This window comes from Episyrphus balteatus, chromosome 2, assembly GCF_945859705.1.
Source record: "Episyrphus balteatus chromosome 2, idEpiBalt1.1, whole genome shotgun sequence".
Lineage (NCBI taxonomy): Eukaryota > Metazoa > Arthropoda > Insecta > Diptera > Syrphidae > Episyrphus > Episyrphus balteatus.
This window is the reverse complement of record NC_079135.1, coordinates 36,002,179-36,028,622: the sequence shown is the minus strand read 5'-3', so window position 1 is coordinate 36,028,622 and position 26,444 is coordinate 36,002,179. Positions and strand designations below refer to the sequence as shown.

The 26,444-nt window shown below is 31.0% G+C and overlaps 2 protein-coding genes across 2 annotated transcripts in view; one reads left to right on the top strand and one right to left on the bottom strand.

Moving 5' to 3' along the window:
* The window catches only part of LOC129909976 (protein spaetzle 5), a 32,434-nt gene extending 16,467 nt beyond the window's left edge, over positions 1-15,967 (bottom strand). The window contains exon 1 of the mRNA XM_055987172.1: positions 15,325-15,967. The gene's annotated coding sequence lies outside the window, so the exon portion shown is untranslated. The remainder of the gene's footprint in view (positions 1-15,324) is intronic.
* Positions 1-24,317, top strand: part of LOC129909975 (gustatory receptor for bitter taste 66a) — a 37,703-nt gene extending 13,386 nt beyond the window's left edge. Inside the window, exons 2-6 of the mRNA XM_055987171.1 lie at positions 21,053-21,607; positions 22,983-23,263; positions 23,516-23,701; positions 23,765-23,854; positions 23,913-24,317. Of these exons, the coding sequence (XP_055843146.1) occupies positions 21,103-21,607; positions 22,983-23,263; positions 23,516-23,701; positions 23,765-23,854; positions 23,913-24,131 (1,281 nt within the window). The 5' untranslated portion in view covers positions 21,053-21,102 and the 3' untranslated portion in view covers positions 24,132-24,317. The remainder of the gene's footprint in view (positions 1-21,052; positions 21,608-22,982; positions 23,264-23,515; positions 23,702-23,764; positions 23,855-23,912) is intronic.
* Positions 24,318-26,444: the final 2,127 nt, after the last annotated feature.

The window sequence follows — 26,444 nt, the reverse complement described above, 5'->3', positions numbered from 1 at the left end:
TCTTATCTTTAGCCATTTGCAAGAATCTTAGCCTTTTACTGTTGCAGTGAAATTTCCCTAAAAAAAGTTATTTAGATCAATCCGATTATGTACTTTGATAATAATCAAATATATTTATACAGCTTCGTGTTAATCCTTAATTTAAAAAAAATGGTTATGTCTTCTTAATTAAGCTCGTTTATATCATTTGTCGTCCTTGCTCTTTTTGTAAAAAAATTAGTTTAAAAATTTTTATAGAACAAAGGAATACTTTTAAATTTTATCATTTATTTTAAATAAAATGAAGGGTCATGTCCACATTTTGTCAAAAATAAACTAATGATGAGGGGTTGTAGAATTTACTGAGCACTATCAGATGGCATCCTTAATTTTATAAAACAAATATGAGCCTTGCTTAAAAAATAAATACATTTTAGTACTATGTTGTATGGAGAACAAAATTTTTAAATGCGTTTTTCTCGAAATGAGTTGCAATGGACTTGTGCTGTTTTTCACCTGGACCCTTCAAATGTAAAAAAGTGTTAAAAGTTGTTTTTAAAATTACGAAAACACCTTTTTAGCATTCAAAAAAGGTATACCATTAAATATATGTTGTATAACATAGAATTTTTAGAAATATGATTTAAAAATTGTAATAGCCGTTCTTTTAAAAAAATCATTTCTGAGTTTTTAAATTAAAATTGATAAAACACTTTTGGATGCAAGAGTATTTTTCGAGGAGAGTGGGGAGGTCAAGGTAAAAAACCCAATACATATATAAGTTAATGACATAGTTTTAAAGATACTGAATCTAATGACATCGATATAGACAAATTTACGAAAATGTGCTTGTATTTTCAATATAAAAGAATTCATAATTGGTAAAATGGTATAATAGCGTTGCCGTATTTTGTAAAAACTGACATTTTGGTTATTCGCCTGACCGATTTTATTCAAGATATTCAGGCTGTTATTTCTAATCATTCAAAAGGAAATATGTATTCCAACTTTCAAAAAAAAAAAAAAAGTTTTGAAAAAAAATTAAATTTTGTTTGATTATCGAAAACATAAACTTCCAATCGTAACCTAATAAGGCCATGAGAGCCATAGTGGCCTAGCTAATTTTGACTGTTTTTTTTTTTTTTTTTTGCAAAAGGTAAGATATTACAAAAAATCAATAAATAAATAAAAAAATGATTGGGAATAAGGATAAGGAATAAAATAAGTCCACACATTATTTTATGCGAAAGACGTGTGTTTTCAGGTGTTGATAAAATGTGGGTTTATTGCAAAAACTTATTAAAAGGAATGGTATCACAATGAAATCCAGAAATTATGTTACATTTCGCTGGCTGGGAATTATAAGGTTGTATGTTTTATAGAAACCCCTGCAAACATACAACCCTATAATTCTCAGCCAGCAATTTGTGTCTTATACTATTGGAAAAAAATGATGGGTTACTCTTATAAAATAATATCGTTACGTTTGGGATAGAAACCAAGAATAAAGAGAGTTCAAAAAATTTAATTTGGATGAAAGGATGAAAAATACCTTTGTCGAAAATGGTAGCCGATTGAAAACCGATAGATTCACATAGAAATCAAGAATCCTCGTAGTTCAAAAAATATTTATAGTGAAAGGGTGATTTTTTGGGAAACAGTGAAAATCTTTGATAAGTCGCAAAAAAGTCCTTTCTATAAATCAGTTGGAAAAATATTACCAAAATTTAAATTTAATATTGCGTTAACGTTACGTGAAAGAATCGAAGGTGTGTAAAAACGTATTTCTGGTGATAGAGTGCTATTTTTGAGTATGAGAAAATATGAAAATTTTCAACTGAAGTCTTTTTTCGTACTTTTTGCTGTGCATAATATAAATATTAAATTTTAGATTTTTAGCTACTAAGAATTTTATTTTTATAAACTAAATAGTTTCCAAACCGGATTTGTTTTTTATTTTTTTTTTTTTTTGAAAATTAATGGTTTTGGAAAATTAACATCTTATGGTATATTTGTAAAGGATTTCTTGTCCTTTTGTCCTAGTAGGTACAACACGACCTCTTTTCGCTAAGTTTATACAAATCACTAAGAACCAAAAAGAAATATGTTATCCAAGAAAAAAATTAGTTTTTAAAATCTGAATATTAAAACTATTTATAGGCTATTGATTATGTAGTTTAGAAAGGAACTAAGACGTTCACGGGTTTTTATTGCAGGAATCGTTCAATCGGTTATAAAAGAAGATAAAACCGCGGAGTGCTATTAAATGAGAGGGTGGAAACTGAAGATAGGGGTGCAAAAGCCCCCTTTTTGGTTTTTTCAATATACCTCGTAAACCAAGCAAAATTTTGATATATTGCACACAAAACTTTTTGTAGAGAATTAAATTTCCTATTGGAATAATGTTTTTTTTAAATTTGAAAAAAAAATTTCCATACCAAAATAGTCGAAACAATCATAAAAAAAATATCTAAAAAATCGATTTTTTGAGTTTTTTTGCTTTTTTACTTGTATATTTTTTTTTGGTTGAGATAGACATAAACGTTGCTTGAAACAAAAAAAGAAGATTAAATTTCCTTCAAAATGCTGTACTCACTAAATTTTTTCATTGAAAATTAACCGAAGTATGGCCATTTTAATCTATCTTTTTTTCGCATTTTTAGTTTTACTCAAGTAAAATAGAAACATTTGAGGGGAAAGTACGATAACTTAAGCACCAAGAACTGATAATGAGATTTTGTAGAGGGGTTAAATACAATTATTATTTACTATGGGAGGGGGGTCAATGTCCCCCTGTTTTGGCGGGAGGGGCAATTTTCTAAAAAAAAATACTTAAAATAAAAAAAAATTATTAAAAAACAACGGCAACACTTACAGTTTTGATTGATACTTTTTTCAAAAGCTAGAATTATAAACTTAATATTAATTTTAAAATGAAGTTATTTTAATCAATTGTTTTTGAAATACCCGATTTCAAAGTCAAAACTTGTGAAAAAAAAGTTTAAAAATACATTGAGTACAATTTTCACAAAGACTGTGGACCTCAATACGAAATGATCGACAAAGTAAACTGCCTTAACTAATTTCTTATCAAATCATGAAAATCATATTGTTCCTATGCCTTCTACTTTTTGAGAAAATTGAAAAATAGACAAAATACTTTCTTTATCGGAATCACTCGTTTATTTCAAAAAGAATTGATTAAAATAACTTCATTTTAAAATTAATATTAAGTTTATAATTCTAGCTTTTGAAAAAAGTATCAATCAAAACTGTAAGTGTTGCCGTTGTTTTTTAATAATTTTTTTTTAATTTTAAGTATTTTTTTTAGAAAATTGCCCCTCCCTCCAAAACGGGGGGACATTGACCCTCCCTCCCATAGTAAACAATGATTGTATTTAACCCCTCTACAAAATCTCATTATCAGTTCTTGGTGCTTAAGTAATCATACTTTCCCCTCAAATGTTTCTGTTTTACTGAGTAAAACTAAAAATGCGAAAAAAAAGATAGATTAAAATGGCCATACTTCGGTCACTTTTCAATGAAAAAATTTAGTGAGTACAGCATTTTGAAGGAAATTTAATCTTCTTTTTTTGTTTGGAGCAACGTTAATGTCTATCTCAACCCAAAAAAAATGTACAAGTAAAAAAGCAAAAAAACTCAAAAAATCGATTTTTTGATATTTTTTTATGATTGTTTCGACTATTTTGGTATGGAAATTTTTTTTTCAAATTTTAAAAAAACATTATTCCAATAGGAAATTTAATTCTCTACAAAAAGTTTTATGTGCAATATATCAAAATTTTGCTTGGTTTACGAGGTATATTGAAAAAAACATAAAGGGGGCTTTTGCACCCCTATCTTCAGTTTCCACCCTCTCATTTAATAGCACTCCGCGGTTTTATCTTCTTTTATAAATCATTGAACGATTCCTGCAATAAAAACCCGTGAACGTCTTAGTTCCTTATTACCCTGTTTTTTTCGACATAATCAATAGCCTATTAGTTCTTGAAAAGATTTCGAACACATTCAATTTGTAAATTTTGGATATTTCTAACTTTTCAAAAAAAAAAATAATTTGAATTAATTTTTGGCGTGTATCTATAATACCTATAAGCCTAAAAGTCAAAAACCTATGAAAAAACTCAAGATTTTTTAAAACGCAACCTTAACCCAGCTCTAAGTAAAAATATTTTATTATATCGGTCGTATGAAATTAATTTCAAATCCTTTTTTTATGCTATTTTGTCTTGTTAAAGAAGTTTTGTTTATCAACTTAGGTATGCTATACGAATAACTGTAAACGTGCAATCAAGAAGTGGATTTTTTTCAATAATTTTTTAATAGTTTAAGAATATATTTTCATTTATATTAAAATTCATATTCACATCAAATATTTTATTATAAAGTTTGAGAGATATTAAAGTTCAATCCGAACTAACTTACCAAATTCTGCATTTTCTAAACAGATGCTTTTGAAATTTTCACTATATCCCTTAAAATAAAACTGCCTCTTAAATTAACAATATTTAAGTTTAGTCTATTCTCAGACTAAAAATGATTCAACTCATCAACGGAAAACTTTTCTTAAGAAGTTCAATTACATTTACTTAGCCTTTGTAATAGGAACAGCAAACGATCTTAATAGCAATACTTCGGTATTGTTTAATATTGATAATTTACTTAGTGTTGTTTTTATGGTTTAAAAAGTTGTTGGCACCGTGACGAATGAACAAACGTTAAAATCTGTATTAGATACACTCTAATAGTAATTACTGAGTTAATAAGGTTGTTAATTTTTTTTAAAGTAGATATTTAAGTAGAGGTTATTTAAAAAAAAAATAAAACACAAATGTTTTCTTACCTAATATTTTTTTAAATTGATTTCTTAAACTAAAAATGCAGTTTTTTGTCCAATATATATGTATATGTGTATACTGGGTATACAATTGGTATACAAGAATTAAAATGTACTGAACTCTTCGAACTGTTGTGGGTAAATGAAGTTATAAATTTCTCTCAAATTAATATGTGTCCTATCAGTCCAAAAAGAAATACAAATATGAATGTTACACTTTCGATATCTATCTATATCATTTACGTCTTGTAAAGCCGGATAAGATAAAAATAAGTATTTAACAATTTATTTAAATTGAATTAGACTCATTTACAAATTGTAACAAATGATTTTGGTCGCACCTTGATCCTTTAAACTATATACCTATTCAAAACCCCACCTTACTTTTTTATCACGATCTAAGAGATATAGCATAATACAAATGTCTTATTCACCATAAACACACTGAAAACTTATGATTAATGACCACTTGTCTGCAACTCGAGCTAATGAATGTAAAACATTCATCCACTTTTCGCATTAATTGACTTTTAATTGTAGAAAATCGACTTACCATTTAATAACCACAATGTGAGTTTGAAAATTTAATTTATTCAAAGAAGAAAAAAAAAAAAACTTGTCAACACAAAATTGAAATCAAATCTAATCATGAAATCTAATAAACAATATCACTTCATTATCTCGACTTATTTATGCTCCCGATTGGATCGTTTATAAAAATGCCATCACGTGTATTAATGTTCTGAACTATGTCGATTATGCACTGATTTATTATTCAAATTGAATGCCAGAGTAAGTGCTTGCTTCCTCATTTACTGATCGATGATCGCACCTTTGCTGCAAGTAGTCTATATTCACTAAAGGCTATATAGCCACTCACGATTCGCACTTACAAATGTCTCACTTGAGGGTTTGCATTCCGTTTTGATTAATTACGACCAACTGTTCGGACAGAATAGCTCTTTGCCGCATTCTTATAGCTTATATAGCATACTTTTCAAACTTTTCTGTGCTGCAAGAATCACATTGATTGATATTTTAAAAGGTTCTCGATGCCTTGACCAATGGTTGGGCTGCTTTTATAGAAAATCAGTGAGTCTGTGTTATCAGGTACCCAAGAGCAAGGTTAAATAATTCAATTTAATTACTTGTGCCAGACAATTAAAATGTATCTGGTAGATGTCGAGATAAAACTGATTTGGTATCCAACTCACTTTTTGCGACTTTTGATTTATACAGATCATGCAACTAGATCACTACGATTGTCACCATTGTACTACTTGCTAGCAATTAGCAATTCAAAAAGCGAATATATTTATAATTTTTTTTTCTACAGGAAATATCGCTCATGCTTTAAAATGTACTACACCCATTTTACTAATTATTGCTTTTTTTTGTATTAACTAATGTAATGTACTCTTGACGTACCTACACATATTCTGGCCCTGAATTGGTAATAAAAATTTATCTCATGGCGTGGCTATAGCGTGTCGGTCGGTCTATATTAATGAATATCTATGACTTGGGGTTTTTGAAATGAGATAGAAATGTTTCTTTGCAGTTTTTTTAAATAGTTGAGGCCTGCAGGTGGCTTTGTGACATGTTAACATTAGGCTCATTGTTCCTAAAGCCAATCTACCTACGCTTGAGGCAAGGTAGTAAATTATATTAGGTATGTCTTTTTTTTTCTGGTCAACCTCGGAAGCGGGACATATGCAAACAAAAAGTGATTTAGTTTAAATTGTTAATGAATCATAGGAAATTTGCTTATGGGGTTTTCCTTAGATATTTTTTGTTCAAAAATATTACATTTTTATCTTTATTATCTTGACCATATTTAACAGATAACTGGTCTAGATTGTGTTAATTTTTTGTATGTTTTTTTTTTTGACAGCTAAATGCCGGATTTAAGTATATTATGCTATTTAGTCAGATATTATTTGAAATATGTAAATGATTGGCGTTTTGCTTTTAAAAAGTTACAATTTTGTTTGTTGTTGTTGGCGGTGTTTGACTTAGCTTGTGAAGACCATGGAATAAGTCACGAGAAATAATATTGAGGGTCGTTTGAGATTTTGTATTTTTTTTTGCATATCATGTTGAGTTAAAAATAAAACAAGAAAAAAAAAACTAGAATAAGGCGTAGGCAGTGGATGATGGATAGATTAAAAGCAGGAAACTTCAAATGGTATTATTGAGGTTTGTTTTGATGAAAATAAAGCCAAATTGACCCCACGTTTAAGTAAGCTCTAAATAAGGAAGTTTTGAAAAACTGAGGGTAACGAATTGTGAGTTGTGACACAAAAATCATTTTTTCACAATCTATACTGCTACAAACTTGTATTATTGGAGACTATAGGCGAAGAAGCTATATTCAAGTATTGATTGAAAATAAAATACGGGTTGTTTTGGAATTCAATAACATCTCTTCGAGCTGCATCGGACTTTAAGTTATATTCATTGTATTAAAAGTTTGTGCCAACAAATACTAAATTAAAAAACTTGGTTAAACTGGATTGTTAAAAATCATTTTTTAATGCATTTGTTTTCAATTAAAAATTAAAAAAAAAAAAAAATTGCATTAAGAAAATTATATTTACCTATTGCAACTGAAACCAAAATTGCATTAAAAAAATTGTATTGCCACCAAAAACTATTTAATTAAAAAAAAAAAAACATTAATTGCAACTTAAAATATGTCACATTTAAACAAAAAAGTTATTGCAAATAAAATAATTTGTGCATTGAAAAAAAAAAAAAAAATCAATGCAAAATTTTATTGGAGCTTTTATTCATAAACTTCGCTTACTAGGTATTGCTTAAGCGCTAATAAAATTTGTATGTATTTGCTTTTCATTCTTCCAGGGACTAGAATTCAGAATTCTGACCTCCCACCAACAAATTTAAAGCCAGTGTGAAAACTTGCTCTACAACAGTCTCTACACTCTACAGCGATAAATCACTCACTTAATGCAAATCGAGGATGCCATTGATGTTTTATAATTACAAAAAAGTCCTTTTGGACTATTTCCAACTTAAAACGAAGTATGCCATTTAATTTTCAGATTCTTTTTTTTTTAACATTGTATATACAGGGTGTCCCAAAAGTAATGGATCAAACGAAGTATGCTAATAGGGGATCTTAAGGGCTCTCAGAATTTGGTAACTTGTTCATCCCAAATCCTTACGTTTTTCGATTTAATGCAATTCTTGTGAAATTTCGAAAAATCTCGACTTTGCAACAGTATTTTGCTTCCTGCTGCCATTATTGATTTTTGTTTTTTACAATTCTTTTACTAAAACATTGACAAATAATTAGGAACAATTAATTAATCAAAATATTTTTTATTCCATAAGCCATTTCGATGCAAATTAACTAACAGTTTCAAGTTTTATAAAAAATCAATTTTCAACTTTTATTTGAGAGCAACACCGCAAAAAAATTTCTATGGTGTGAGAATGGTTTATTATTTTAAAAAGTTGCCCTGTTACTGTAGTTTTCAAAAATATATAAAAGTTTATTGCAGTTAGATCGCAAAATATTACAATTTGAATTCAACAAAACAGGGTTGTTCAAAGCAAAAATACAAAATTTGGCGAATCAAATTTAATAAAATAAAAAGAACAACTTAGCAAATTTATTTCAAGAATAAAAGAAGAGACATTAATACACATTTCATTGAAACCACTCCTAGTAACCGCATGCTAAGCTTTATAGAAAAAGTATATCATCTTGAGAACAACTTTCCTATTAAAAAAAAAAAAAAAAACTTTTTAAAACAGTTCCAAATTTTTCTTAAAATCCTTTGTTATAAAAGAAGTTGAAGTGCACACTTGGTTTGAAGATTTAAAAAACCATTTAAAAAAGACTTTTCTATCATTTTAAAAACCATTCTTTTTTTTTAAATTTTTAAGTCTTAATTACATTTTTTTATAAAATTTGATTAATGGTATTCTTTTATACATGCGACCCAAGTCGTACATTTCTTTTCTTTTGAAAATAAACAAAATGGAAACCTTTGATAGATAGATAGTTTAGTTTTGGACTTTCAGAAAATGCAACAGTTTATAAATATAGAAGTTGCAGTACAAGAAAAAATCCTTCGATGAAGGCCTAGAATTTCATCATAAAGCTGCATAAATTTCATTCTTATCCAACAACCGGCTTATGAGCTACAGTGGTCACCGACCGACGCACAGTGTGGTAATTCGCCAATCTGACTGGACAAAATAGAAAAAAAAAAGTTTAGCCACATGATTTTAAATCATGAGTTGAGCTTCTCAATACAATGGGTAACTGTAATTCATGTTTGGTTTTTTGGTTTTCATCTCGGATTAGCGTAAGCTAAGCTTGAAAGTTGGTTCTTGTCAACAGTTGGATGGAGATAATACAAAGTATTCTATTTTTCGCTTGAGTTTAAATGACGATTAAAAACGCTGTGGTAGTTTTTTTGTTGTAATTGTTTTTTTTAATTGTTAATCTACATTTGGAGGTAAAGTATTATAATTTTTATTTATTAATTACCATTGCAACTATTAAAAAAAAAAATTCTGTAAGAAGGCTAGGAAGTGCAAAAAAAAAATATCTTTGTTTTTCAATTAGAGGTAAAGTTAATTTTTCCGCATTTTTCCGGTCTGAAATTAATTAATTAATGTATTGTGGAGTGTTGTCATTGAGATTAGCTATTTACATGTCTCGCGTTTTCTCGACCGCCATACAACTTTTTTCACTTTTCAAAATGAAGTCAAGATTTTCAAAAAAACAAATTTTCGAAAAATGTGTCAAAACTGCCAAATAAAATCGAAAAGACAGTTTTTTTGTACTTTTAATGAGCAGGTATCATCTTTGGAACATTTTTGACAATAAATAAAAATTAAAGACATATATAAAAGTTTTGTTCTTCAAGTTAAGCGAAAAAAAAAAAACAAAAAAGGTGGAAGACACTTTGGACCGCTCTTTAAACTGAATTTCATTTTGCTTGACCAATATTATGTGGTAACTAAATAAACAAAAACAGTAGATAGTGAAACAAAGAAGAAAAGAATTTTTAAAAATTAAAAAAACGGGAAAATATAACAAACGGAAGGTTAAAAGTGCACCTATCCATTAGAAATAGTTTAAATCAGTAGAATCGCTCTCCGCAAAATTGAAAAAGCATATTCCAATAAAACCGTAAAGGATTTAACGAAATTTTCTTTGAGTGAAGGATCAAAATGTATAAAAGATTAAGTTCTGATCCTCTGGAACCACTAAACCACTGGAATTTTCAACTAATGAGGCATTATCATTGATGAATGATGCTTTTCTGTCGGAACACTTAAAACAAGTTAAATGCAAAAAGCAAGCAAGTGTAAAAGGCCAGAAATAGGGTCACGAAGAAATTTAGAGAATTATTAGCTTGAAAAACGTAGAAGGTAATATAAACACAGCTGTTTTTAATAGGCCCTTAAGTTTCAAGTTTGCATCGCACGAAAAGGAGTTACTTTTTTAAATTATCTGCAGATATTTTTAAAGGTGATGCCATTTTTTATGATTGGGAAACATATTTAATTAAAATCATTGCTAAACTTTTAATTTAAAGCATGATATTGAGAAAATAAATCATATATGTCACCTGTCAAAAACGTGTGTAAAAGTTCTATTTCTTAATAAAAACTAATTATTCTGCCTCTCTTTTTTCGTGAATAGCAATAGAGTTTTTATTTATTGAGATTTTTCAAGCGTTTTTTTAAATAATTAAGTATATCCAATCATAGAATATGTTTACGGAAACATAAATTCAAAAATGCATTTTCTTCATCACTATTTTGACCCACTTTTTGCAGAAATTATAGATTTCTTTTTAAAAAATCTTTCTTTTTTAGAGAGTTTTATCTATTCACATTCATTTGTTTAAAACTGTTTAGAAAAAAAGTCGATTTAACGCGAGTTATTAATTTTGTCCAGCTAGATTCGTGATTGGCCACACTGTGCGACGTTGAAAACAGAGCTTGAAAAATACTAATTTTTACTCGATTTTTGTATTGAGGGATTTATGTGTTTTGATGATCAGAGAGCCTTTAAATGATTGTAAAGTAAAATAACTTCAGAATATTTACTGGATTCTCATAAAATGTTTAGTTAATGTTTTAAATACCTACATTAAACTTAAAAAAAAACGCAAACAATTTTAATTTTTTCCAATAACCACGAAAATTAAAAGTTACAAAGTATCGACCACCTAGAAAATTTTTTAATGATAGATTTTAATAATTCGCTATTTTATTTTTAATAATTCGATATTTTATATCTGCGAAATTTTTTTATCAAAATTCGAGATTTTGTTTCCCGAGGCTTATGAGATATTTTACTTAAATTAAAACAATCTTCTAAAAAATAAAACAGTGACATACATGTTAAATAGAATAAAACATTAAAAAAAGGTGAGCTACATAAAAAATCAGAATTAATCTACTGTATAACTTTTTTTTATGGATGAATAAATTTTAAGATACATTTTTTGTATGTGATAATTACATATCTTAAAAAGATGTGAATAAGTTGTCATATAGGTACATGTGCGAAGTACGATGCGAATCAGTCCATTGTTAAAGTTCATACACATTGTATTTACATTCAAAGTTGCTTAATTTTAAGACATCACAATAAAAAAAAAAAAATGGTTGTTAAAGTGCGTTCAAACAACAACTATAACAAAACCATTGTCAAAACGTCAAAGTTGAAGAACAAAAAAAAATAATAATAAATCGCAAAAGTTGTATTTGAAAGTAGATTTATGTTTCAACTATTACTTATTTTTATGTTTGACCTTAAGCGCATATGTGCCAAATACATTCCGTCGCCATATATGTATGACTATACATTACAGTCACAAATAAGTATAGTTCCCCACTGCTGGTTAGCAGATAATCTATTTGAAATATATTTAAATGATCTTAGAGTATTTCAATTGAAATAGACCATTTAAATTGACGGATCACTTTTAATAGAGTTGGTAAATGGTAACAAAAGATCAATCTTTGATCACTGTCATTTATCTACAAGAGATTCAAAGATAAAGATTCTATAGAAAACATAACAATACCAATTGCTAATCCAGATGCTATTGACTTAAGTATTTAGTTTCTTATTATTATATTTGACCTGAATTTTTATATTCAATCTCAGATAATGGTCGGTAACAGAAGACATAATGTTTGAAGATTGAAAATGTTAACAGAAGCACTTGCTTTCAAAAAACAATAGATTTGATTTTCACTAAAGACTTGATTTAACAGATATTCGAATATAATATATGTATAATAAATAAATACAAAATTGAATTTGATCATTTTTATTTCAACTTACAAACGTTCGACCAAATGTAAAATAAATATGTGCAAGGAAGTCACTATACTCAGGAAAAAAAACGCGTGGTACAATTCAACATGCTTATATTTAATTTTACGTTGAAAAGGGTAAATCGTACATACATAGGTACCTATCTTTGGTTCAAAAGAAAAACTCACTAGCTGCTATTGGGTTTTTCATTTGGAACCACGATATTCAAATTAAAGTTGGAAGATATTTAATATTCAAATGTATTAAAAATGTTATCCACCCTTAAATTTAAAATTAAATTAATGTTCAACAGCTAGCTGGCTTGATGGTAACCTTTTTTCAGTAACTAAATGGAAGCAAGTTCAATCCGTAGGGTTTAACATTTTTTGAATTGTTTTGTTCCAAAACGGTTTATTTTCAAATAGTTTGTTTAAAGTAAGCAAGGAAGTAGGTTTAAGTTTTTCTTAAAATCCGTATTTCATCTGGAGTAGAAATTATAGTATTAATAAATTGATATTTCATGGAATAATTAATTGATATTTCAAAGAAAATGAAAAAAATCGTTCCTCTGATTTGTTTCAGTTAATTCCTGTTCCACTGCAAACGAAAAACTTTTTCGTGTGTATTCCAATAAGGAAAAAAAATTAGATCTTATGGATTGTGAAACTGACATAAGTTGAAGATCGCTAAACGACCCTCAATTCCAATACCTACCATTCACTTTGTGTTTTAGACTGTTTTAGACCATAGAGACAGAACCCATACAAGCGTGCGTCGTTTGTCCTTTGCTCTTTTCCTAAATTGAATGAAAGAAATACTTTTTTTATTACGATCCTGAAATTTTACAACCAAAATGCTTTCACTGTGTTTTACAAAACAGTCAAACCCTAAAATTCAAGTTTTGTTCGTATTTTTTAATGCTAAACCTTGATTTGATAATTTTATAAGTAACCGAGTCCCTCAAAAAATATGATGCTCTGTCATTTTCCTGAATCTGAAGACCACAACCTTGAGTATATCCTTCAAAATCTTGCTCAAGAGAGGGGATGAATGGTGGTGGGTCGATGATGGTGTGGGATTGTTTTTCAGCAGCTGGAGTTGTGAAACTGCATACTATTGAAGGAATTATGGATCACAAGATCTACATGGATATCTTGAAGGCAAATTTAAAAGATAGTGCACAAATGGGTCTAGAACACAACTTAACTTATTATCCGGATAACGAACCAGAGTATAAGGATAATGCAATCCGAATGTGGATTGTCTTTAACTATCAAAAAGTTGTGGAAACCACCCCACAATCACCTGAAGTTAATCCAATTGAGAATTTATGGGATGAACTGGACGGCAGAATCCGCAAATGCACTGTTAAGAACAAAATCGACCTGAAGAGAAAATTCTCTATGAATGGACAGAAATAACATCTGAAACAACTGAAAAATTGGAATCGTCAGTGCCAAGATGATTGAAAGCCGTAATTGCTTCCAAAGATTATGCCACAAAATATAAAAGCCAATTTTTTTGACTGATTAAAACAGGGTACGAATACGAAATTGACCCAGTATTACTACAGTTTTTTCTTTTATTTGCATTTCTCATGGAAAATGAATGTTATCAACTATAAAAATTCCACAAAATATATCAACTATGTACGTACTTAAAATGCACTTGGTTATTATTTTTGTATCTGAAGTCATTTTGGATTAGGAGCGCATTCAATTTTTTTATTGAAGGGGTACGAATATGAAATTGATTCACTGTATTCAAAATTCTGAGATAACGGTAAAAAGATGTTCTTTTTCTACACACGTTATATCTTTTGATCTAGTGCACATACAAACTTGATTTAACTTTAATACGCATGCTGATAACATAACCTTTTATTTGATATATAACACATAACGGTACGTGCTCTACAAGTTATACACAATCTTAAATTGAAAAATACCTCAAAACACCTGTGGAGATCTGTTGCCGATGATCAGCCACCATTGTAGAAAGTACCGTAATCTAAGTTTGAAATTTCTACATGGTTGGCTTTAAGAAATTCTTACTTTTTTTGCAGGCATCGCATCGTAGGAATACGACTGAATCGTCTTATAAAAGGTGAAATAATAAGCTTTCAGATTTATTATTGGTGTCATTTAAAAAAAAATGGATTTAATGGTTTTAGAAGAGAAAAAAAATTGATTTTTTTGCTTTTTTGTTGAAAACAGATTGGGTTCAAAAACTTCTAGCTCCTTTTGTAGATATTGTATGTTGTTGTATAGACAAGCCATATAAATATTTTAAACTGAAACATAAGCTTTCAGATGATTTAAAATTCATTATAAGTTGTCATAACAAAAAATGGATTAAAAGGTGATAAAAGACAAAAAAGTTATGATTTTTAAGGTTTCACTTCTACCACGTGTGAATTGCACACATGATTTTTTTTTTGTTTATTATCTATACTTTATCTACTTTCTTTCTGTTATTTATCAATTATTTAAAAAGCAATTTAAAGATGCCTAAAAGAATACAAAATAAATGTATTCAAAATATGGACAAATCTTCATAGTCTTGCATAAATTCATTATTTAACTTGTTTACTTAAAATCAGACAGACTGAATCATCGTTAAAGAAAACCTTGCAATTTCGCAAATCTCATTAACTAAAACAACTTCTTTAAAATATAAAATATATTGTTTTATTTTTTATTTCTTTTTAGGCGAATGTGGTTGTTGTTGCCTTCAATAAAGTGTGCGCCCAAAACAATAGCAATTTTTATTACATGCCACCATAAATGATGTTTCTTAATATTACATTAAATTGTTTGTTTAAATTTATTCATAACCAATAAATCATTGATTTGTCAAAGAGAAAGAAGAATTTATTTTTCCGTTGAGTTAAATATGTATTCATTATGTATTACATATGTATTCAAGACTTCCACGATTGTCAACGAATTCCGAAATTCATTTTCAAACAAAAATATTGAATAAATTAACTCTTAACCGCGGTACTGCCACCGCGCTAACGTCCATAGAATCAATGCACTTTCATTATTTATGCAAACTACGTGATCGTATAGTAACTCTGACTGATGTCTTATAGTAAAACAAACAAATCAATATAATCATGCGAATAAATAAATATAGAAAAAAAAGCAAACAAAATACTTACACAACAATCTGAATGAAGTAGTACAATTTTAATGTACTCTACTCCCCCACAAAAAATGAGTATTTTAACGTCTGCACGTGTTCTTGGATACAGTTGAATGCGTTTGAGTTAAATATTCAAATAATGCAAAGAAGAGAACTTGAAATCTTCACTTCACTTTTAATCAAAACAAATTTGGCGAAACTTTTTTGATTTCTATTTCGAATTCGAATCAATGAATTGAAAGTAAAACTCACACAAAACAAAACAAACTAATGGTAATCTTTAATACTTAATCACTTGTAGTATCTACTAATTAATACTTCTTTCGTAAGCCCGCATTGGTAAATCGCTTTTGTTTAAATATTACCAACAGCACACAATATTTGTATAATCAAATACAGCACCTCACACGGTTTTATTCGGAACAAATTCAAGACATCGATCGGCAAGGCGACAGCACAATACTTAAACCTCCGGTCGCAATAAGATATTTTCGGCAACTAACTGAGCTCAACCTATGACTTGGCATACCTGACTTCTTTGAGTTTTTGATCTGATATAAGTTGAAGCTATTCAAAGACACGTTAACACATAAATAGAGATAGGAAATAGAGAGCAGTAAGCTCAAAGTCGGTCTAGTACTTTAAATCCCACCAGCTGACTTCGAACTTCAAATAAGGTGTCTGCCCACATGTACGAGTTGTGTGCAAGGGAACATGATTTAAACTTATCGTGCAGAATAAATTTAAATTAAAAAAAAAAAAAAAAAAGCTTTACCACATGCTGCTTTGGTACTCTTCTATGATGCCTCTCGAATTCTCAGCACATGTAAGTTATGTGAGAAAGTTTTCAAATCATCTGGTTGAAGAAAGCTTTCACATTTGTTTTTGTTTCTCTTTGATCGAAGAGAATCACGAAAAAAAGAGTTTTTTGCTCAGCTCTTTCGTTTTGATTTTGATAACAAAACAAGAAGAGACGGACAGTGCAAAATGAAAACTTTTACTTTTGAGTCAATTTTATGATTGGTCATAAGAACAAGAAGAAATTTTATTCTTATTGAGTTTGTTTACCAGCTCTTTTGTTTACATTAATTGAGTAAGTATCGATAACACTAAATGAAAGATCAAGCTGATTTTTGTCAGATCGTAGCTTCCTTCCATATTAATATAATCATATTAATAGATCACTAAAAATAGTTTGATATTCAAATATGTATGATGCATACATTTTAGAGTTTTGATATTCAATGTCATTGGACTAATGGAATATTGATTGTATTTTGGTGTGGAGATTTAGCTTTAAATTTGAATTCCAAATATTTTATTAAAAAAAAAAAAAAGGGCGGATGATAAAACTGTCAGAATGTTTTGATTGAGAGGAACTTTTGTTTCAGATGATATTAAAATGTGCATTTATATATTTGTTTATAGTATTACAAGAGGCTTTTATAAATGATATTCGGTATTTTTATAAATAATTTAGAAAAATGCATGTTTTTTTTTTATTTATCTTCTATTTTTTCTTCCTTAATATTCATATATTTTTGATCGATGAAAGGAATATTAAAAAAAAAAACAACATAGAACCAATAATGCAAGACTGGGTCTCACGCACTTGCTCCTATGGTTAAAAATGCTTAATATATTATAAATTTTTACTTGGTAGGTAAGTTTAGGATTCGTAAAAAAGATCGATCTCTAGACAATAACTAAACATAACATCACGTAATAGAGAATGATTAAAAGTTAGTCTCGCAACTCTGTGTTTTTGTATGTGTGTCCAGTCCAATCAGCTGAAGCGACTTGCTTAAAATTTAGAAGTTAAGGGCTTAGGGTGATTTCCTAGAGGGGTCCAATTTTAAAGACACCTACTTGCTATAATTACCAAAATGGAAAAGTTGTTTTTCTCAACAACAATATTTTTGGCCCCGTTAAACGCTAACTATTTGCCATAGAATCATTTTCCGTATTTCCAACTTTCTCATAAACGATTTAACAGATTTTAACAATGATTTTTGTACAAGAACCTTTAAGTAACTTTTATGTTATAGTTTTGAACATTTTCTAATAAAAAATTTTTTAATTTTAAAAGTTCAAATGATCTAAACTCAATTGGGTTTCGCTCAGGTACGACATTAGGCACATCAGTTAGATGTGCCCAAGACGCAAAATTTTGGTCGATGATTACCGACTCTTATAAAAAATCACAGCCTGAATAGACTTTGAATTTGAATATTTTTGGGGAACATCGTTATGGTTACATTATTGCACCTTAAAACACGTTAAATTATAAATTTTGTAATTATTTTAGGATGAGTTGTTTTGATATATGGGGTGGGCGTTGGATTGTTTCTAAGTTTTACCACAAAAAGACGCACGCTGGCGAAGATTAGGTGATTTTTTTAAGGTCCTGATTGTGTGTAGATAATACGAAAAGAAATTAATAACAGAATTTAAAAATGTATTTTTTAGAAGTTTTCGATGAGTTTACGGAGAATAAAGACCACCTAAAAATAAGGGGAATCTGTATTAAATTAAGCAGATTCCCGCCTGTTTTTGTTTGGCAAGATGACTTCCATCTTAAATTAAGCAGACAAATCTTTTTAATTTCTTGAATGTAATCCACTGAATTTAAGCGGAAAATCATCTTATTTTTATGTGGAAACATTTTAATAAAAAAAAAAAGACTTTGTGTACATATCGCACATGTAGTACAAAAGTGTCACAACTCAAAAAACACTTTTTTTAGTTTTTGACAAAAAAAAAATATTTGAGATTTTCCCGGACAAATCTATCTAGTTCCCATTGATATAATTTGAATAGTTTTTATTCCAGAAGGTAAAATGTCGTTTTAGATGTTTCATTTGAAATAAAAAGTCCTTTGACAAAAATGACATATTTTTAGTTGTGACGTGATTCTTGTTGGAAAAAGTTGTTTCATAAGTATTAAAATTGTCTTAATTTGAATTGTGTCATTTTAGTTGTACCATTTTCAAGAAAATCGAGTGTTGCATTTTGAATTGAAACACTTTTGCTGAATTTTCTGGTTAAAAGCATTTGTTTCATTTTTAATTGTGACATTTTAGTTGATTGAGGTTACCGTATCCCCTTTGTATTATTTTAAGTTACAACACTTTAGTTATGGTTACATTATTGCACCTTAAAACACGCTAAATTATAAGTTTATAATTATTTTAGGATGAGTTGTTTTGATATATGGGGTGGGCGTCGGATTGTTTCTAAGTTTGACCACAAAAAGACGCACGCTGGCGAAGATTAGGTGATTTTTTTAAGGTCCTGATTGTGTGTAGATAATACGAAAAGAAATTAATAACAGAATTTAAAAATGTATTTTTTAGAAGTTTTCGATGAGTTTACGGAGAATAAAGACCACCTAAAAATAAGCGGAATCTGTATTAAATTAAGCAGATTCCCGCCTGTTTTTGTTTGGCAAGATGACTTCCATCTTAAATTAAGCAGACAAATCTTTTTAATTTCTTGAATGTAATCCACTGAATTTAAGCGGAAAATCATCTTATTTTTGTATGGAAACATTTTAATAAAAAAAAAAGACTTTGTGTACAGTGTACACGCGATGGAAGTTATAGTCATCACTCACAGAAATTCACTAAGTACATTCATACTTTATAACAAACCTGTTTTATAGTTTTTACAATTGGATGTCCTTTTGGTAATCCTTTTGATACTTCTTTTCAAAAAGTAAATTTTCTTGCCCCATCCCCGCAAAAGAAGTATAACTTAAAAAAAAACCGCTGCCTACAACTGTTGGGTAGGGGTCACTAGGCAAATGATTTACCATCAGCCTATCTCACTGTATGAATTCATTATTATTTCGAGAACAATTAATTGCAATAATTTGATTTAAAAATTAGAATCAATTGTACAATTCTGGCTTTTAAAAAAGGTATCATTCATAACTGTAAGTGTTGCCGTTGTTTTTAAATATTTTTTTTTGTATTTAACGTGATATTTTAGAAAATTGCCCCTCCCGCCTAAACGGGGGGAGATGGACCCCCCCTCCCATTGTAAAAAATTATTGTATTAAACTCCTCTACAAAATACCGTTATCAATTCTTGTAGCCTAAGTTATCGTACCCTCCCCAAGATTTTTATTCCAAATTGTCCGGATTAGAAATACAAAAATATGAATAACTTTTGAAAAGGAGCAGATAGGATTTCAATTCCAACGGATTTTGGACGTTTAATCATCAACGAATACAACCCAACTTGCAGTTTTTGTCGACATTTTTGTGATACCTATCGATGCTTCCTGCCCACCGTGTGAAGTAAGTATGATAAACTGCAAGTAAAGCTGAAGCCTGACGAAAATGTTAATTTTTTGTTATCGTTTTTTTTTAAGATGAAAATTCATATTAAAATGAAATGTAATTCATCTTAAAATCAACAGCATTTAAGCGGATTCCACTTATTTTAGCGGAAACTATATTGACGATGGAATTTAAAAAGGGCATCATCTTATTTTAAGAAGAACGTTTCTTTTCCTCTCTCATATTTCCGAAGATACTGAAGTTTTTGTCAACGCATAGCATATTTTTTTCAGGAGAATATTTTAGGTCCTGATTTATCTAATGCGAAGAGGATTGATGAACAGAGTTTAAAAATGTATTTTTTATAAGTTTTGGATAGGTTGTTTAGATTTTATGGGGACCGAAATTTTGCAAAGTTTGACCCTAAAAAGGTACGGTCGTTTTTTGTCAAAGCATATTATTCTCCTTCACTTGAATTTTTGTACGTCCTAATTGCATCTAGTACAAAAGGGGAATGAATAGCAGCGTTTTGATTTTATCGGGCTAGAATTTGCGAAGATACGGTAGTTTTTGTCAAAGCATAGTGACAATTTGACAGAACAGAGCCTAAAACCAGTTTTTTTATTTTGGAAAATCGAGCTTGAGCCATTACCGCCATCCTGGATTTAAGAAAAACAAGATTTAATAACTCGCCCATTTTTAATTTTTGACAAAATTGATTTACTTGTAGGAAATTTTATTTTCTACAACATTTATCTGAATGAATTTTGCTCTATGACGTGTTAATTTAAGAAAAACAGACGTTGAATCTCATCGAATTTCGCTTAGCAAAAGAATAATTATTATCAACCACTTAAGGTTATTTTTCTTAAGTAGTTTCGATTAAATCCTTAATACAAATTAATTTTCTTAAAAAAACCTTAATTTTATTAAAAAAATTAGTTAATTTAAAATTCACTCCCACCTCCTTACCTTTTCTGTTGCTTCCTAACAAATGAACCCATTAACTAATTAAATGCATGTTAATGGTTGAATTCTTCCATCGGAATCGATTTTTTTGTTATCTTATATAAGTATGATTAATTTATTAATTTTAATAATAAATGTTCATGTTAGCCAAACCTAAGTACAAATGAATACTAGAAACAATGTTTAGTAGTCAAAATGGCACAACCGGAATCACTTGTTTCAAGTTTTGAATTTTTATTTGTTCTCTGTAAGTTTTGTGGAATATATCCACAATCTTTAAGGGCTTTTCGCAAGGAAAAACTACTTCAACCCTCGAAATGGGGAACTTTCATTGTGCTCGTTTATATGGTGGTTGTTTTGGTACTTTACAATTTTCTCATTTATTCTTTTAACGATGAAGACCAAAATAAAGCAAAACAAAGTAAACTTTCTGAAAATTTAAATAATAACAAAAAATTTAATTAATGGTTTCAATAACAACTTTTATAGGTACTTTAACCTTCGTAATTGGACTCTTTTTGAACTACATTGCTCCAGCGATGTTAGTGATCGACCAACTATCAGCAATATCGAACCAAGGAAAAATTGGACATTTTTTTGATCGAATCAAGAGCGTCGATGAGAAACTTAATTCCGAAAATATCCATATTAACAATATAACCATTAAAAGTCGCATTTCGATAATGGTGATGATAGCAGTTGGTGCTGAATTGACAATAATGTTGTCAACTTTCTTTTGCTTAGTTGATAGCACGAAATGGTATTCGTTTTTGTGGATCATGTCATGTATTCCGACATTATTTAGTGTTTTCGATAAAATTTGGTTCGCAACGCTTTTGTACTGCTTAAAACAAAGATTCAAAGCCATCAATAATTGCTTGGATGACTTGGTGGAAAACCATTATAAAATACAACAATTAAATGCATCTAAAATAAAAACAGATCTGGTTGGCAGTCAAAGTCAAGGAAGTATTTTGGATATTCATTCGGGTAACCCTTTTAGGAGTGTGGAGAAGAAGAAATTATTTTCTGGCAAAAACAGGGGTAAGAATTCATTTTGGTTTTTTAATATCTATTATGGATTTTTTTCGATAATCAAAAAAAAAAAAAAAAAAAAAAATAGACTTTCAATGTTTGCACCTAAATGCATAGACCTATTCACTGTGAAGAAATAATTTTCAAACCAAAAATAACTTGTAGACCGGGCGGTGGATCAAATTTCGCGTGACGCTAATGATACAAACCCATGAATTAATTTTTCTGACCCTCCTTTCGGTACTAAAGTTTCTATACTTCTTTTAGTCAGTTTATCTTTTGGGAGTACTTGCTCTTGTAACAGTACATATGTGTTTTCGTATAAAATTGTAGTAATAGCCTAGTACTATGCTGACGCGAAAAAAAAATTCTATACACTCAGAGAACTAAATACATAGTTAATATCGGAATAACTATTAAAATAGTTAAAAAAAAAAATAGATATTTATGACTATTTTAATAGTCAATCGAAGTACTCGTATTCTCCAAAGTAACTATTAAATAGTTAATTTTAACTATTAAAATACATAGTTATAATATGTGACTATTTAAATAGTCAATAAAATAATACTATTTAAAATAGTTATCCCGGTTTTAACTATTAAAATAGTTATTTTTTTCTGAGTGTTTAAAAATGGAACAAAGAAATCGTAAACGAAAAATTTCGTTCTGCAGTACGATGTTCGACACAGCGAAATTGAAAAGTCTCCACCCCAAAATTTTAGCCCAAAATTGTAGCTTATTAAGTGCTAATTTGTTGCTCAAAAATTCATTTTCAATTTCAGAAGTGCATTTCCGGTTTGATCAGGCAGTGGAGACATTTAAAAAAAAAAAACTTTTTTATATTTTTTTTCTTTTGCTAGTAGGTAATCGATGCTTTTAAAAACAAAATTTTTGATGCAAACTTCAATCTTGTAGGTCCAGCACTTTTAAAAATATTTAAGGTTTTGTTTAAAAAAGTTCAAAACAAAGCTCTCAAATCCAAAAATAAAAAAAAAATTTTGCAGAAGTTTTGAAGTAACCTAGACTCAGATGAAATGCAAAAACCTCGATTTTGTAGCTTGATTAGTTTTCTTGTTATTCAATATTTCGCTAAAATAAGACTCAACCTCTTATGTAACTGTCAAAATTTCAAAAAAGTTGCATTTTTAATTTTTTTTTTCTTATTTCGAAATTGTACCTTTGCAAAACAAAATGTGTTGCACAAAACTTAATTTTGAAGCTTCCCTCATATTCTTTTTTTAATTTGATGTTTGAAAAGTCCACTTTTTAAACTCTAGAGCTATTATTCTAATTCTAGAATATATAAAGTTAAAAGTTCAAACATGATGATATTTTTGAGCTAATATTAATACCGAATATAACGAAAATATTTTTTTTCTAGTTGCCATATCAAACTCAGGAAATTCATTTCGTTACAACAACAACAACAAGGCTAACAAGATGGTCAAAATTGACAATATATTGAACATAACTAGTGAATTAAGCAATACTAGCAAAATGGATGACAAATTGAGCAACTTCTGTCAACTACACGATGAAATTTGTGAATTGGGCAAATGGCTCAATGAATTATGGAGTTATCCGGTATTGGTTCTAATGGCTTATGGTTTTCTCATATTTACGGCTCAATTATATTTTCTTTATTGCGGAACACAAGGACAGGTAAAGTTATTTTCATATTCGTCGTGTTTAACGGAAAGATTATTTTGAAGCTCGTCAGTAAAAATCTGCTACATTCAGAAATGGGATGAATGCTTTCAAAACAATTTTATGATATGAAACTTTCATCAAATAGAAATTGACTATGCATGGTTTACTGCATAATTTTATAGATAAAAGCTTAACGACAAATGCTTTTCAAATGAGTGTTTCATCAAACTTCTAATTGTTGTCTCTTGTCTCGTTCTTTTACAGCATATCCCATCTCTCTTTCGGTCTGCGAAAAATGCTTGGATCACTACAATCTATCTCTTTTACACATCTGGAAAATGCATTTATCTAATATACCTTAGCTGGAAGACGTCTTTGGAATCTAAACGAACTGGAATATGTCTGCACAAATGTGGAGTAGCAGCGGATAATAATGCATTTTATGAAATAGTAAGATACATTTCTTTTAAAATTAAAATATTTTAATGCCTTTTTTAAAATAAAAAAAATCAGGTAAATCATTTATCCCTGAAGTTGCTCAATCATTCGGTAGATTTTTCAGCTTGTGGATTTTTTACATTGGATATGGAAACACTTTATGGGGTAATATTATTTTAACTGCTTCTTAAAAGTGTCACTTATGATCTTCCAATTCATACAGGTTAGTGGAGGAATAACTAGCTACCTTATCATCTTGATACAATTTAATTTAGCCGCGCAACAAGCTAAAGAAGCTGGTACAAGTGCAAATTACAATAACGAGACATCAACTGTAATGTTCGAGGAAATTCGGAATATTTCACAGCAAGGCTTGTCAAAAATTGGAATGCTTGTTGCTTCTAAAAATTTAGCATACATGACAACAGATAGTCCATTTTAAAATTTAACACAGAAGAGTTTACAGAGTTTTTGCAATTAATAGTTTTTGACATGCAGTAGAGAAAAGTAATAATTGACACTGACTATGTACCTAACCTTGGAGTGATATACATAAAAAAGTTATATGAAACCAAGTTCTTTTAGTGCATTCAACTCTAAAATTTTTTTGACATTGTAAATTGATGTTCTGAAGTAATGTATTAAATGTTACTTTGATGTAAAATTTTTATGTTTGATTTATTGTAGAGCACTTAACACTAGTCTGTAACTATAATAAAGCTTAAACTAAACCATACTTAGCATGGTTCATAGATGTCCCGAGCATGTCCCGAGCATGTCCCGAAGGTGTCCCGATGATGTCCCGAGCATGTCCCGAGCATGTCCCGAGCATGTCCCGAGCATGTCCCGAGCATGTCCCCAAGATGTCCCGAAGATATCCCTAGCATGTCCCGAAAATGTCAAGAGCATGTCCCTAGCATGTCCCGAAGGTGTCCCGAGCATGTCCCGAAGATGTCCCGAAGATGTCCCGAGCATGTCCCGAGCATGTCCCGAAGATGTCTCGAGCATGTCCCGAAGACGTCTCGAAGATGTCCCGAAGATGTCCCGAAGATGTCCCGAAGATGTCCCGAGCATGTCCCGAGCATGTCCCGAAGATGTCCCGAAGATGTCCCGAAGATGTCCCGAATATGTCCCGAAGATGTCCCGAAGATGTCCCGAAGATGTCCCGAGCATGTCCCGAAGATAACACGAAGATGTCCCGAAGATGTCCCGAAGATGTCCCGAAGATGTCCCGAAGATGTCCCGAAGATGTCCCGAGCATGTCCCGAAGATGTCCCGAAGATGTCCCGAAGATGTCCCGAAGATGTCCCGAAAATGTCCCGAAGATGTCCCGAAGATGTCCCGAGCATGTCCCGAAGATGTCCCGAAGATGTCCCGAAGATGTTCCGAAGTTATCCCGAAGATATCCCGAAGATGTCCCGTAGATGTCACGAGCATGTCCCGAAGATGTCCCAAGCATGTCCGAAGATGTCCCGAAGATGTCCCGAGCATGTCCCGAAGATGTCCCGAAGATGTCCTGAAGATGTCCCGAAGATGTCCCGAAGATGTCCCGAAGATGTCCCGAAGATGTCCCGAGCATGTCCCGAAGATGTCCCGAAGATGTCCCGAGCATGTCCCGAAGATGTCCCGAAGATGTCCCGAAGATGTCCCGAAGATGTCCCGAAGATGTCCCGAAGATGTCCCGAAGATGTCCCGAAGATGTCCCGAAGATGTCCCGAAGATGTCCCGAGCATGTCCCGAAGATGTCCCAAGCATGTCCCGAAGATGTCCCGAGCATGTCACGAAGATGTCCCGAAGATGTCCCGAAGATGTCCCGAGCATGTCCCGAAGATGTCCCGAAAATGTCCCGAAAATGTCCCGAAGATGTCCCGAAGATGTCCCGAGCATGTCCCGAAGATGTCCCGAAGATGTCCCGAAGTTATCCCGAAGATATCCCGAAGATGTCCCGTAGATGTCACGAGCATGTCCCGAAGATGTCCCAAGCATGTCCCGAAGATGTCCCGAAGATGTCCCGAGCATGTCCCGAAGATGTCCCGAAGATGTCCTGAAGATGTCCCGAAGATGTCCCGAAGATGTCCCGAAGATGTCCCGAAGATGTCCCGAAGATGTCCCGAGCATGTCCCGAAGATGTCCCGAAGATGTCCCGAGCATGTCCCGAAGATGTCCCGAAGATGTCCCGAAGATGTCCCGAAGATGTCCCGAAGATGTCCCGAAGATGTCCCGAAGATGTCCCGAAGATGTCCCAAAGATGTCCCGAAGATGTCCCGAAGATGTCCCGAAGATGTCCCGAGCATGTCACGAAGATGTCCCGAAGATGTCCCGAAGATGTCCCGAGCATGTCCCGAAGATGTCCCAAGCATGTCCCGAAGATGTCCCGAGCATGTCACGAAGATGTCCCGAAGATGTCCCGAGCATGTCCCGAAGATGTCCCGAGCATGTCCCGAAAATGTCCCGAAGATGTCCCGAAGATGTCCCGAAGATATCCCGAAGATGTCCCGAAGATGTCCCTAAGATGTCCCGAAGATGTCCCGAAGATGTCCCGAAGATGTCCCGAGCATGTCCCGAAGATGTCCCGAAGATGTCCCGAAGCTGTCCCGAAGATGTCCCGAAGATGTCCCGAAGATGTCCCGAGCATGTCCCGAAGATGTCCCGAAGATGTCCCGAGCATGTCCCGAAGATGTCCCGAAGATGTCCCGAAGATGTCCCGAAGATGTCCCGAAGATGTCCAGAGCATGTCCCGAAGATGTCCCGAGCA